This window comes from Charadrius vociferus, unplaced genomic scaffold (assembly GCF_000708025.1).
Source record: "Charadrius vociferus isolate BGI_N301 unplaced genomic scaffold, ASM70802v2 scaffold201, whole genome shotgun sequence".
NCBI classification, from domain to species: Eukaryota; Metazoa; Chordata; class Aves; order Charadriiformes; family Charadriidae; genus Charadrius; species Charadrius vociferus.
In genome coordinates this window covers 933,282-948,018 of record NW_009646936.1, presented here as the reverse complement: position 1 = coordinate 948,018, position 14,737 = coordinate 933,282, and the positions used below count along the sequence as shown (strand labels likewise).

The 14,737-nt window shown below is 41.8% G+C and overlaps 1 protein-coding gene across 1 annotated transcript in view; it reads right to left on the bottom strand.

The window, feature by feature from the left end:
* The window catches only part of URB1 (URB1 ribosome biogenesis 1 homolog (S. cerevisiae)), a 58,040-nt gene that overhangs the window by 19,545 nt on the left and 23,758 nt on the right, over positions 1-14,737 (bottom strand). The window contains exons 14-23 of the mRNA XM_009894923.1: positions 13,168-13,280; positions 11,825-11,944; positions 8,341-8,457; positions 7,542-7,680; positions 6,281-6,451; positions 4,831-5,027; positions 4,040-4,264; positions 3,330-3,509; positions 1,451-2,306; positions 24-225 (exon numbers count right to left, since the gene is read on the bottom strand). Coding sequence (XP_009893225.1) covers positions 24-225; positions 1,451-2,306; positions 3,330-3,509; positions 4,040-4,264; positions 4,831-5,027; positions 6,281-6,451; positions 7,542-7,680; positions 8,341-8,457; positions 11,825-11,944; positions 13,168-13,280 — 2,320 coding nt within the window. The remainder of the gene's footprint in view (positions 1-23; positions 226-1,450; positions 2,307-3,329; positions 3,510-4,039; positions 4,265-4,830; positions 5,028-6,280; positions 6,452-7,541; positions 7,681-8,340; positions 8,458-11,824; positions 11,945-13,167; positions 13,281-14,737) is intronic.

Sequence of the window (14,737 nt, the reverse complement as noted above, 5' to 3'; positions counted from 1 at the left end):
ACAGGGCAACTGGATTTGCCTACCTCTCATTATTTTCTGCTTTCTCAAGAGCAGCAGGAAGCTGGTCGATGAGCTTTCGCAGCCCTTTGCTTTCTGAAGATGGCAACAACTTTGAAAGAACTTGCAGTTTCACAGCAGTCTCATGCGATGCTTCTGTGTCTTGAAATACACTGCAGAGATCCTTCCACAGAGCTTTCCTCAAGACAGGTATAACAGCTAAGGCAACTGTTGGGAGAGAGCAGCAGACGAAGGTTTCACCATTTAAGTGTGTTAAGCAACAACAGACTTATAATTACAAAACTCCCAAACCACTTTTCTAATCAAGCTCCAGATTACTTCATTTCTAGGAAATTACACTACAGTAGCTGCTAATGTGCTACAGAGAAGCACACTCTGTATTGCTCCATAGCGCCATTAGGAAGTATTTAGCATATGTACCAGACAACAACTTGCATACAGCTGAAACGATTAGACATAAGCAAACAATGCAGACCTTCAAGAGAGGGACAACTTCCTGATAACAGGCCTTGTCCTTGCATCTCAGGAAGAATGAAACGTTACCAGTTCTCTGACCCTGGGCTGAAAGGAAATTTTCTCTCGCATCAACAGACAGCTAACAGATACGTTATAAATCAAGTCAGTCAGACAGCAGTTTCCCCTTCTAGTCACGAAACCACCAGTGAGCACTACGTGCTAGAGAAAGGCTTAGTTCTTTAAACGTTCCTCTACTTTCCTGTGTTCTGACACGGTCTTTTCACTACTTGAACTTCTCCTAGATAGAGCTAGCCTTCTCCACCAATAGCTACGTCAGCCTGCTTCTGTTGATATTCACATTTCTACGCAGTAAGAGAAATGAAATCAAAGTGACTCTGTTCTGCCGAGTTGAATCCTAACTCGTAGTTTTGCTAGCAGAAAATTTAACAGTCTTGTCGATTTAATGCTGCTGTTGGTTTGGAAAGTTTTGGACTGCCAGCTTAGGAAGGCATTACTGTAGGACGCTATATTTGGAGATCTATTTCAGAATAAAGTTTTGGACTCTTACACTTGTAAAAGTGAAAGCTTACATTCTGCAAAACCATATGGCTATGGCATTCCACTCACCAGATAGTGCTCTATCTATGCCCGAGAAAAAGTTTTTACCTCCTATACTAAACCAAGATAAGCATGAAAACAAATTTCCACATGCACTAAGTATTAAATAAGGGCTTCAAAAGAGAAAACTGGGCAACAGCAACTGTAAGAGTACTTTCCTTCAGTCTAACAGTCAACCTTCACTAGTTCTTTACCTTTTATGCTGTAGAGGTACTTACAAGACAATCATTACAAGTTAGACTTGTAAATTTTATCACCACTACTTATTGTGCAGAGGATCCAAGACTTTAGGGCCAGCAGAGCCTACACTGGGAATCTGGCCTGCCGAATCACAAATAGGTATCAGCTGTGGCTTTACCTGTGGCAGGTCGGGTGAAATCATACTGGTCTCTGCACTGCAAATACACACTAATGAGTGGAAGAAAGCTCTCCATGTTTTTCCTGAGGTACTTTCCAGTGGCACTGCTCAGACACCACAGCTCAAACTGCAGCAGGTGAGTCCTACAGTGTTTTATCAGCATGCCTACAATGGCAAGGGAGATTTCTGACCTCTGGTTAAGGCAGTGAACATGCACCTCTACACTGACTGCGTGTGCAAGGACTGGCTCACTTTGGAGAGCCTGAAGGAAAACTTTCTCCAAATCTTTGCTGGCTGATGCTGACATCAACATCCCCAAAGCTTTAACGTGCTCTGTGGATAGCAGTAGTTCTCCTTGTTGGGGCTGCCTTTGGTAGCTCTCTATGAGGAGCTGCACCAAAATCTGTCCGTAGAAGCTTAATTGTTTCCCTTTTTTAGGGGATTTTTCAGATTTCTGAATAGTCAAGCTCGTCTCAGGAAGTCGCAGCATGGTTAAAGTGATCTCCTTCAGCTGAGCTGCAGCCATGTATACGTGCAACTCCTCCAGAGCCTCTAGCTGGTGAGACTTCTTGGGAGAGACCTGGCTTGTGTCTTTCCCCGCAGCCTGCAGCTCTTTCAAGACACTTTTTGTGATAGCTTCAAAATACTCTGATAACACATGCTTGTGATCCATGCTCTGCAGCATCGGGGCACCCGTTTTCAACAGCTGGAGCACACCAGAATTGAGGTGAGCTGACAGGAGCTTCACAGTGACAGGGTTTAAACTGTGCTGAGGAAGAGAACGTTGTTCTAAAGCCAGGAACCAACTCTCCAGCGTAGGATGTCTGAAAATCAACATGAGCGCGTCTTCTAATGTCTGTAACAAATGGTTGTAACAGTATCACTGAATGAGTAACTATTTTTTTTTCCTTCTCCCAAACTATAAAAGTCATTCATCTGCCTATTTTCCAGAGCATGTTTATTTCAATTGCTGAACATGAAATTGGCTATTAAGTGGTCAGAGGATAAAAATATTAATGAATTACAATCACATAAATACCATTCTTCCAACACTTATGATGTGGGAGGCATGCCTTCACTCAACATTGTCCGCATGTCTAAGCACAGTTCCAGGGGAAAACTGTATATTGTGGGGTTTGTCAATACAATTCCATTCTATTCTCCACAAATCCAAAGAACAGATGAAAGGGGGGCAACAATTCACTCCTCCAAGTACATAAGTTTCATAACCAGGCTTTACACAGGGCTTAGGGAATACAATTTCTTCTGCAAAGGTGAGTGATCTCTGTCAGGACTTCTTCTGACTGCATTCAAGCTCAGGGGTGAAACTGTGGATGATGCAGCTTGGCTAAATCTCAAGACAGTAGTTTTGTAACTGCTGGACCACATGCTCAAAGTTTGTAAGTCCTCCTCCTAGACCTTAACAGCTTATCTCTGCATCAAACTGCTTCCATTCAACACAACTCTTGTGAAATACAGACGTACAATAACTCCATGCCCTTCTGAGGACCTGGCAAAAGTTATAGTAATGCTTCCACAAAGCAGTAAAACCCTATTCAAGCCCTTATACAGTGAGCATGTGACAGACACACTTTAATCCTAACTGAAATCCCAGAAATCCTCATTACTATTATAAAGTCACAGCACTCAAAGCCTGATCCCTGCTAGATCCCCTGTTCTCTGTCATGTTTAGCCAGTTCCATGTTTTGGTGATCGGTGAAAATGTATCAACATAATTTGTGCTCAGAAATCATTCATGTTTAAGATCATTTTCTTTAATTAATGGTTCAGCAAAACATGACTATTTCCCCAGAGAATAAATCAAATCAAACTTTACCAACAGGTGAGCTTCTGGCTTGTGCATCAAGGGATTTGGTACCTTGTCATTTGAAGACTCCTCTGTAATCAAAGACTCCTCATCCATAAAGAGATCTGATTCAGTCTGACGTTCTTCTCGTTTCTGCTGATTATCCAACTCTATCTGATTTCCCCGGCACAACAAGCTGCTCAGCAGGTCCACATAAAGGTCAATAAGGTGAGGACCAAAAGTTTTACTAAGCTGTGAAAATAACACATTTGAGAAAAGAGAAGGATGGAAGCAGAAGGATAATTATCCAACAGGAACAGAAATCAACTAAGAACTTCTAGATTCCAACCTTTTCTGTGGAAGGAATCACTCCCATCTATAGAAACCTGATTCTAAGAAAAGTCTTAGGGTGCCAAATAAGTATTTATAGATTTTCATCTATACTGTGACTTCTGGCGTAACACAGGCCAATGAATTTCACTCTCTGGAGAGGCTTCTTATGGAAACACAGGAGCTAGACTAAAATCTGGAGTTTATCTGCACTACGCACAGATCAGTAAGGTAACCCATGCAAAGTAAATCCAAGTCTCCTCAACAATTAGAAGCACAAACATCTGTTTACAAATTAGGTGCAGGTTTGGTGCTCTATAGCCTCAGTGAGAGCCAAGTATGTGAAAAACCTGCAGAACTGAATCACTAAGTTTTAACAGCCAAGTCATTTGTACTTGCTGCATTAAAATAAAACAAACCAACCCACAATATCATCACAATATTGCTCTTACACTGCCGAAGTTCTCCACTGTGGATTTTAGGTAGAGCAATACATGCTTTACTCCTAACAAAAGCTGTTCACATGGGAGCTGGGAAGCCAAGTCTCTCAATTTTGTCTGGATATCATCTTCTAGTAAGGTATTGCTTCCTCTCTCATAGGCTTTCTTTAGCAAAGTGGTAAATACAGAATCCAAGGCCACAGCTGGTTCTTTGCGTACCTCTTTGCATTTTTTAAACTGTTTAAAAAATGGAAAAAAAACATAAAAGAAAAATAAAGATGAGTATGAATAGGAAGTTTCTTTAGCTACCTCTGTTTTGAAATTACTTCTGTGCTGAAAGCAGGACTGAAGCTCCAGGAGCATACCTGTACAGTCCTGCTATGACAGAGCTAGTCAAACGTGTCCCATGGCAAATCCGTACATGGTCACTGCTGGGTTAACAGAAAAACACAGCAATCCCCAGCACAGCTGGTCCATGCATTCCCAACCAACACCTGGGTGAACTCCAACCACTGTAAACTGTCTCCTCAGGCCACATCATACATTATGCTACACTCTGCCTAATGAGTTGTAGTCTGGGTGATTGTGAACAACCTGGCTTCACTTCCCAACCACAGCACAGACTTCTTGTGTCGTTAAAAAAAACCATCCTTGAGTAAATTTTTTTCCCCAATGTCATCAAGAAGCAGTACAGAATAAGCTTAATGTAAATGCACTTTCTGATGAAAACGTAACCTTTATACACTCTGAGATTTTATAGTAATACTGGCTCAAGCATTCAAGTGACTTCAGGTATTCCATACCACAGGTTCCTGAGATTGCTGGGGTATCCAGAGTTTATAGTACTGGTTAAAGTGGTAGAGCTGAGGATACTTAGAAACTTTCAGGGACTGCAGATCTTTATCATAGAGCTGGAACATCAAGCAGAGGGCGAGGGGTTCTCTCTGCGAGTGCAAGAGGTCAGTGAAAACGGCAACAAGATACTCTACGATGTGTGCTCCTAGATAAGCAAAACAAAAAAAAGAAAAGAAACTTCTGTTGTCAGAAGTAATCTGCATGAGCACAAACACTAGGGCAACCTTCTTTCCTTAAACCCTGGGCAAATGGCCATATAGCATCATTTAGAATACTGAATAGGATTAAAAGGTGTTTGTGGCGAGCTAAACAACTGTTCCTGACCCAGTGAGGTATCTGGAAAAATAGTCCATACAGTAGTCCTTGTTGATGTAAATAATCACCCCACTTTAAGATACATGCTCAGGTTGGCCTGTTTACTTCCAGACAAGCATATAACTAACTCTGCCTTTACTGTGTTGTGCTAAACTTGCCCGTATTTTGATGGATAAGGACCCCAGCCAAGTACCACCTAAGAGGAGAACTGATTTGTACTAGGGGAACACACCCAGGTTTACATGCACTGGTTAGATACGTAGGATTTTCTTTCAGAACTGGGACTTTCAGTCCCACCCCATGTGCTACTCAACAGCCAAATATACATAGGACTTACTTAGGTGCTGTGCGGTTGGCAAATCCTGCTCTGAGGCCAACTGCTGCCCCTGTGACTCCACACTTCACCAAATCCTTTCCTCAAGGAGGAGGCAGAACCTTGCAACATTCACCCCTGGAGCTTCATCTCTGAAGAATTTTTCTTTGGAAAACACATCCATTTCCTATTCAACAGTGCTGTCCTCTCTCTCCTACTGACTGGTCTCAGTGGAATAGCTGCCTACAGCCATTGAAACCATCTTCCTCTCATGATCTGCACACTCTGTGCTTAAAACACTCAGTTATTGAAGCACAACTGCTTCCAGGCCAAGACTGTCCATGCAGGGACAGTGTCTCTGCACTGCGTCTCAGTCCCTACTATACTGTGCTTAGAGCCTGGGGTCATTCTCCTCCTCCACTTCCCTGCATCTCATCGAGGAAAGGCGGGTTCTCTTTTTCTAACCTGGAAAAGTTTGTTTTACCACAGTAAGAGCTCTCTAGAGTCAAATGGCGGTTTATCGAATGCCTGCATTTCCATTTGTTTTCCCTACTCCAGAAACCAAGAGCAAGCTTCTTTAAGGTCAGGAAAAAAGGACAGAAGCACTTCATAAGCTTTAATGCCTCTCTTGAGCAGGGAACACCACAGATCTGCACCACCTTCTGCTTGCAAGGAAGATAATAAAATGTCTCAAGGAGCTCGTTGGGTAAGAATGATCCCAATTCCACTCCACCAGCATAGACAATACATAGAAACAAAAAATTCTGTACCTGTTCCATTTTCAGTCTGAAGCAACAGTATATTCCTGGCTTCTAATGCAGCAGGGACAACAGCACTGAATGGAAATGTTTGGATAATCATGTTTTCGTTTAAAGCGAACCCAATTTCTTCATCTAAGCCATCACTGCCCTCAATTAGGACATCTACCATATCCAGGACATCTATTAAGTGAAGAAAAAATGTAAGCAGAGGATTTAAACTAACTAGAAAACAATGGAGGTAGATCCAACCCTCCAGGAATACAAGGCGGTTTCTGAATTCCCAAAGCAGAAAAAAGGATGAAAGACATATTGGTCAACCAATGTAATGCTAAGTGCAACTGTAAAAATCACTGCCTCTTACTGTATGTTTAACTTTACTTTTTGCCTTTCAACACTGCTGGTCAGCTGACAGAAGTAAGGGAAGAGGTGCATCACCTACTGCTGTCTTTATGGAATTAGGCAAAGATGATCAGAGAACAACCATGACAGGAAATGAGTATGAGGAAGTATGAAGGAAGCAGCCATTTCCCCATTAAAAGAACATTCTGAGCAGTCCTTGAAGAGTTCCTCAGCTATGTGGTTAGAGAATCACATCTTGGTCATGAAAAAGTCAAAGACAGCTTTAACATACAAAGAAGATACCACATATTCCATGGCTGACGTTACATCTCTGTAATACAGTCAACTCAAGGCAACTTATCCATCTGGTACCAAGCGTTAAACTACCTCAATTATCTTACATTTATGTACTGCAAAATCCTACGCATGGACTGTTATAGCAGAACAGCTAGCACATGGTAAGTTGTCCAACTGTCCACATCTGCAGAATTCTGAGTTTGTCTGCAGTAGGGCTGTGACTGGTCCCAGAGAACAGGAGCAGCAAAATTCCAGCTGTGTGCCTGGGAGTAAGAACATTCCCTGGGCACCCCAGCCCCTTCCTCTCAGATGAACAGGTATGAGCAGCACCCGGGAGAGGAACTGTAACAGTTTTCATTTTGGTTAGAAAATGCTGCTGCAGAAGCCTGAAGAGAGAGATTTAAAATACTGTTAAAACAGCGTAACTGCATCAGAAATTAATTTTGGAGGCAAGGTGATAACTTTCCAGTTCAGGCTTCCAGTTCTGATACTAAATACAACCAGAGGGCTGAATCCTGTAGGTCCTTACTTAAGCAGGATTTCCATAGTTATCAGTTGTCAGTTTGCAGATTAGGGCTAGAAAAGTTAGCACAAAGTCTTGGAATTCTCTGTTGTTGAGGGAATCACCACATACCGTCAATGTGAGAGATCGGGATGCTGACGTTATCAGAGTCTTGCTTAAACATATTAACTTGGAGCATACTGGCTTCCTGTACAAGGTCTGCTGCTTTATCTGTATATGGATAGGGATTTGTCACCAGTTTCAACAGGATCTGTTAACAAAGGTTGAGAGAGAAACAAAGTGCACAGGCTATTAAGTCTATGGCATCCATATCTTGTTAAGAAAGATTACGCTCTAAAAGTGGTTGGAAGCTGGGAAAGTTTTAGGAGGACAGCTTCCACATACTTCTGCAGGAATCTACCTATGGTTACTGCTGTACATGGAACACTGGGTTTGATGGAAAAAGAAACGTCCACTGCAATTTCGCACCTGAAGTACTACTATAGACTGAGTCCCTGAGGAGACTGCAATGAAAAGGAAGCACTGGGCATTTAACATCCTGAAAAGTAAACAGGAAATGTAAATTTTTCTTGTAAAAGATTACAATTTACTCAGGTCTGATAATTTTGGCAGATATTGCCACATAAAGAGGAGATAAGAGCTACCCACACACAGAACAGTCTACTCTTATACCAACAATGCTGTAATAACAACTTATCTTTCTGGATTTAATTTTCCTCCAAATCATTTCACTGTCCTCCCACCCAAGACAAGAAAGATGTCAACTCTGTATAAAGAATTACAAACACTGCTTTTCTCAGAATTCATTCACTGATCTTTGACAGGTTTCTCAACAATAGCAACAAAATAATTAGTTTCCATTAATGCTATTCTTGGCATTGTTTATCCAGCTAATTTGAACAGTTGTTACCCTTTCCAAAAATTGAATCACTGCTTCCTTTTTGTCTTCTTTTGTATTATCCAAGTGTTCCAGCCAAACTGAAAGTTCCTTCCATGTGTACTCAAACACTCCGCTGTCACGTAAAACCTGTTCAGAAAACCAAATGGCGAGGTTAAAAAAAACAAAACCAAAACCAACTTAAATACAAAACCCCCAAAAAGCACAGATCATCTTGTATAGAAACTTCATGTTTTCTTCTTCTTGGAAAGAAAAAAAGAAGAGCAGGTTTATGAAAAGAAATATCTGTCATTCTCACCCTCGCAGTTCAAAAGGCCTTATTCCCACTCACCAGGTCCACTCTAACTGCATAACAGAGGGCAAAACTGAATGCATTTTTTAAAATAAAATCTCCCAAGACTGTATCACCTCACCTCAGCCTAACTAGGACCAAGGCCTAGTGTCTTCGTCACGGCTGTTTGCTTACTGCTTTCTGAGCAAAAGCAGTAAGAAGTGAGGCATGACTATGTTAGAGCGGCTGAATGAAACCCACTGAGTTTGGTCAGACACACACAGGCTCTGTAGGAAAAGAGCAGGAAGCGGTGCTGGGGCAAAGGAGGGCTTTAAGAATGACCAAAGAGGCAAAACATGGCTTACTCTCTCTCACAACTGGGAAAATCAGCCGACAGCAAGTTCTTTCTGCTCCTGTTTTCTCAGAGCCTCTCCTCCTCTCACCTGCTGTCTGCAGCACAAATCCACTTGGTTCCTGCTCTCACAGTGACCGTGTGTATGGTATGGATCCCATACGCAATCCATTCAAGTACGCTGCCAACAGCTATTCACTGGATTGGACAGCGAGTGCATGGCAATCTCACTATGAACATTCACTCCCACGCATCTGGAATACAAGACTGCTACAAGCACTCGGGGCACATGAACCTGCTTCAGCACATGCCAGGGGCAGCACGCACCAGACCCAGAGGCCCTTGTGCTACCTGCAGTGCTGTTCACTGCAGCAGCCTCTCTGCCGCTTCCTTGCTCAAGGCGTACGGTGCAGGGACACAGAGGAAGAGAGCCGGCTGCAGTACAGAGCCCCAGCCAGGGTCAATCCATCTCACCGGTCCCAGCCTGCAAAAGAGCCTTAGATGTTGGACAGCTTCAGCGGAGCTAGTGTGTCCCCTGACCCATCACGTGGCCTGAAACACAAGATGTGTCCCCTGCAACGGGGGCTACTACAATGCTGTCTCACACACTGGCAAGAAAGGTCTCTCCCCAAGGTAAGAGCCAGGATAAAGGCTAGAAGGACTTTTGGTCCAGCCACATCGAGTCCTTCTATTGTCAGCAGTCAGTCAGCACAAGCCCTGCTGAGGTCAAAGTTGCCTCAACACAGAGCATTCATTGCCTCCACCTTAGTAAATCTTATTCTTACAATCTCAGGGGAGCAGGCTACACTGCTTTAAGAGAGTTGTACATTTTTATAGTATTATAGCAAGAAACAAAACCCACCACACTGTTAAAAACAGCCTGTAGGCAGGCTTTTGAAAACTACTAAGGTAATATAATATAAAGAAAAATCACTGCTAAATTAAATCTAAATCTACCTGTGCTTAAAAGAGTAGGGCAGATGGGTGAACAGTCAAATAAATGAACAGTGGGTTGTGGCCACAGCAAGGTCCAGAAGGAAGCGTAGGCATACTCACGGTTGCTGTGGGTGGTGAGGTAGACACAATTTTACCACAGTCAAGTAATAGGGAATAAGATATTTTTGCCCACTTTCATGATATCTAAATTCAGGCTCTTATTTGAGGCACCTAAATTAGGAACTTGGTGACCCTATGCTCTGCCTGTAAAAGAACGAAAGGACGAGGAGGGAGAAGAGGAGGAGGAGGAGGAAGAATGGCTGTCTGAAGGACAATCCAGATGACAGACAATTTGAACTGCACAGTGGTAGAACCACCTGCCCCTCACTCTCAACAACAGAAGAAACCTTGAACAGCTTCCTAACTCTGGCATCTACGGTAAATGACTGTAATTATGAAGGATGAATTCGTCTCTGCCTTTGTTTTTCCTCACACACAAAATACAAAGGAAGCTATCACAGCTCATTTGCTCTACGTTTACTCTGTGTACACCACCATCAGCTATAAAAATAACATCACTGCTTACACGAATCTGACAGGATAGTTCATTTAAAGAAAGAAAAAAACCCGATTCATTTTTAAATAATTAACTATTTTTGGCAGAGTCTTGATATAGAAATACACTTGCAGCTCTCATGAAAACAGGCAGGAACAGAATGTGAAATCCAAAAAAAAGCCTTCCGATTATATGGTACTGTGCTGAAAAATAAGCAAAACACGCTCATTAACATCTATTCTTAGCAGCCTTTCTGCTGACATAACTGCCCTAACTTCACTGCTCCTGTATTCTCTTCAGGGAAAACGAAATGGACTGAATCTAAAAGAGGAAACAAGAATGAGTCAGGCAGCCCACGTCTCCACTCAGCAAAAGAATCCAAATACATTAGAAAAACTGCACTGGGTAGCTTTTGATTGAGATATTCATTACTGTGAGACAAAGTTAACCTGCCTTTAATCCCTTGCAGAGATCAAGGGCAACTAGTACCTAATTCAATCACTGTAACTTTGGTGTAGTGGTTTGGACACTACAATTGCACCCTGTGACTGAAGCTAAGTGCAGAAATTAAATGCACAAAACTATATACAAACTTGTATGCCACTATTACCACGGGGCACTCCACAAGGAGCCCTGTTCAGGCCTTCCAACAGCTTTTTGGGTTTTCTTTTGGGGGGTACAGTTGTTTGGTTGGGTTTTGTTTTTCATGTAGGTCTCTACTCCTACTTAGATAACTAGAAGATGCCCAGTTTTGAAACGATACCAGAACTGACAGCCGCTGGTGCCCTCATGAGATTTGTAGTTGATCAGCACTTCTGAAAAGTCAGACAACTTATTTAAATGCACAGAAGGGGATTTTAATTCATTTTTAAGACAGAAGTACTCCTTGCATCAGAGGTTGTATCAGACTGTAAGAAACAGGACTATCTTGCAAGGCCAAAGCAAACTAGCTAAGGCTTTAGGAAGGCTAGAGGGATGAAGTACAGATTAAATAAACGAGGATAAAAAAGAAAGATCAAAAATAATCTCTTCTTGATCAACATCAAGACCTTTACAGGAACAAATTACATTGGTTTATTACAGTATCGGAATTAATTCAGCCTAGGGAGGGTGGGTGGGCAAATATTACAGACATTTTCCTTGCTATTTCATCAACTGTTGCAGCAAATTCAGTTGACAGCATTTACTTTCAGAGAATACTTAGCTAATAGGTAGTTATCTTACAGCAATTTCCAAGAACAGTCACAGAAAATGGGAAGGACAACTGTTGGCCACACAACTATGCAGTAAAGGTATCAGCTTTAAGAAAAATTTTAGAACACAAAAATTTTAGATTAATGAGATATAGTAAATATCCTGATATTTCAGATCAAACACTTACCTTGATGATCAGTTTTTTGGTTGAAATCTTCAGATGAGAATGGTTACTTGTAACAAACATTTTCATCAGTAAATAGAATACTGACTTTTCACCAGATACCTTCTCTGTCTCGGAAACATCCTAGAAGAAAAATATATTTAAATTCCCCTGGTACCGCAACACTGTCCAGGATTATGTTGCACTGAAGCAGATATATAATAAAAGTACATTATTTTATAGACCTGCCCAAAAATACCAAGGCCAGAAATGAATGGGATCATTTATACTATTTTGCATTCAGTAAGCCAGGAAACTGAGTACAACATTTTTTTGGGAAGTTTAAGGAGAGAGAAGTAACAGAAGTACCAATACAAGTGTCCAAGATAAAGCCACCTTCCTCTACAATCATCCATCCTACTTCTATTTCTGCTCTCCCCAGGAATTCACATTTCCTACAAGTACTGTCTGAATAAGAGATATAATTTAAGAGACTGATCCCCAAATAGGAAAACAATGCAAGTCACAGGGATGCTGAACACTATGTGAACATCAAATGATGATCCTTCAGCCACCTCCCCTGCTTTTCTCACTGACTTGCATTTGACGTCTAACAACCACAACCCTCTGTAACATTGCCAGATTTAGCTTTTATCTTTTCTGTTAAAACCTGTCTGTACTAGAAGGGTAAAGCCACAAAAAAATACTTAAGTTTCTTTGCCTGTTCCCAGGTTTTCCTTCGCTTGCTCTTAACTCTCCACAGTTCTCCTTTACTGCCAACCGGAAAGGACAGAAAATCTCCTACAAAGCAGGGTCACAGTCACACCACCATGAGACCCATGGTGGTGTGACTCTGCTTCCCTCCAAAGTTAAGCCCACTCATTTCTCCAGACGTAAAAAGCAAGGCTCTCTTTACAGGCCTGCAGTAAGGAAGAGAGCAGGGGCCCTGAAGGTTTCCAGTAATCACGGAGAGGAAGGACAGCCTTAACAAATGCCAGAATCTTCCCTGGGAACGGGCGGGATGGCTCCTATCAGCAGCTCAGTTCCTTGGTCTGAAATTTCAGGCTTTCCAGACAAGTGGAAACCAGCAAATTCTCACTCTTGCCCCTCTCTAAGGACAAGAAGAGCTAAAGGAACCTTGTCCAGCCCTCTTCAGGGATGCAAAAATTTCTGTCCTTGTAGAACAACTTTTCAGCTCAGAAGGGATTCTTCACTAGTGCTAAGACTATATAATTCTTACTGGTTTTGTAAAAGGGTCACCTCCAAAAATGACTGGACTGGCACTAGTTTAAAACTAGGCAGCACTAGATGTAAAAATTTGAGGACAACAGGCCAAAGAAGTATAAATCTGCCTTGAAGTTGCTTACCTGTACTCTGAACCAGGCAAATTTATTTGCAGGAAGTTCCAAAGCTACTTTCAGTATATGGTGCTGCAGAACAGGAGGGACCTCCTCTCGGAGGCCCTTTTCAGTGACGATACCTGAGGTTTGAAAGCAATATAATCAACTTTATTTTGGTATAACTTCCTGAGATTTCAGGAATACAAATCATGTAGGGTTCCAAACCACCACTGTGAGATAAGCTGGCAATCCACAAATTTTGATACCATGAGATCCCCAGACACACTACGATTATGCTTGGCCAATTTAAGGCTGGAATCCAGCCCTCAGCAGGGAGAGTCTAACACCTGCCCCTGGCGCAAGCCCATTGCTGGTACATGGGAATACAAAATCTCTTTTATCAGTGCTCAGCAACCCTGAAAAGCTGTGTCCTACAGGAAGCAAAGAGGATGGATAAACTGGAGACCAAAATACAGAATTTAAGTTAATAACAAATCTTAACGCTTATACTATTACAGTATTTGTTACAGGCAACTGAACTTTACACTTGTCTCTCCCTACATCACTTTTATCATCTGCTCACGACGACTGCTTTGGCATAGCCTAAGAATTATTCACCTTACAAGTCACACAGCTGTGCAGAGACCCGCACAGCATGCTCCAGAAATTGTCCTGCCCACACTTTAACTGCAGTTAAGTTATATACCGAGATCAGCTGTATAAAGTTTTGGTTTCAGTGTGCTTTTCTTTGTCTGCGTAGTATCTTTGTGGTCCACATTAGAGAGAGAACGATAAATTTTAAAAATGCATCACTACAAATTCTATCCAACAGTAAGACCAAACAATCAAACTGTACCAGCTGTGTAAAGCACATATTGCTACAAGGCAGAAAAATATGCTGCCTTTGGAGTGTATGTTTCAATCAGGGCGAGGGGAAGGAACAACAGAACTCTCAAGCTGGCATCTGAGAGATCAAAGTTTCAAGATTAATTTACACCATCACTTTCTACCGTATCATCTGCATCAAAATTAACATCCAGGCTCACTTCATTACATGTGTTTGAGAATAACATTTTATTTTCCACTCTATTCAACTTTTTAATTTTATTATTTTACAGTGTAACAAAACACACCATCAGAGATTTCTGCCTCATAAAAAGGTGTCCTTCCTTTTGTCCATTTTGAAAAAGCAGACCAACACAAGAAATAATGGGATAAACCGGATATGTGATTTGGTGAGTCACAAGTATACAAACCAATTAAATATGCTTTGACAGAGGTGGGGGAAAACCCTCATGCATGAGACAGTTGATTCTGAAGGGTTTTTTTTGTTTAAAGCCCATTTTTCCCCCGGCAAACTTTAATTAAGGCATTTACATAACTCCCATTCTTACACATCCCAGACCTGCCTAAAACACAGATAGTTGCTCTAGTTTGGTGGCCTACAAGCTCTAGCAGCCCACAGACAGCAATGATACCCAAACCACATTTTGCTCTCTCCTCCAGTACCGATTTTAAATGGCTGTATTTATTGTACCACAAGCAGTATTGGAGGATCTTGCCCACAGCCCATAATTTGTGGCTCATCATCCTTTCT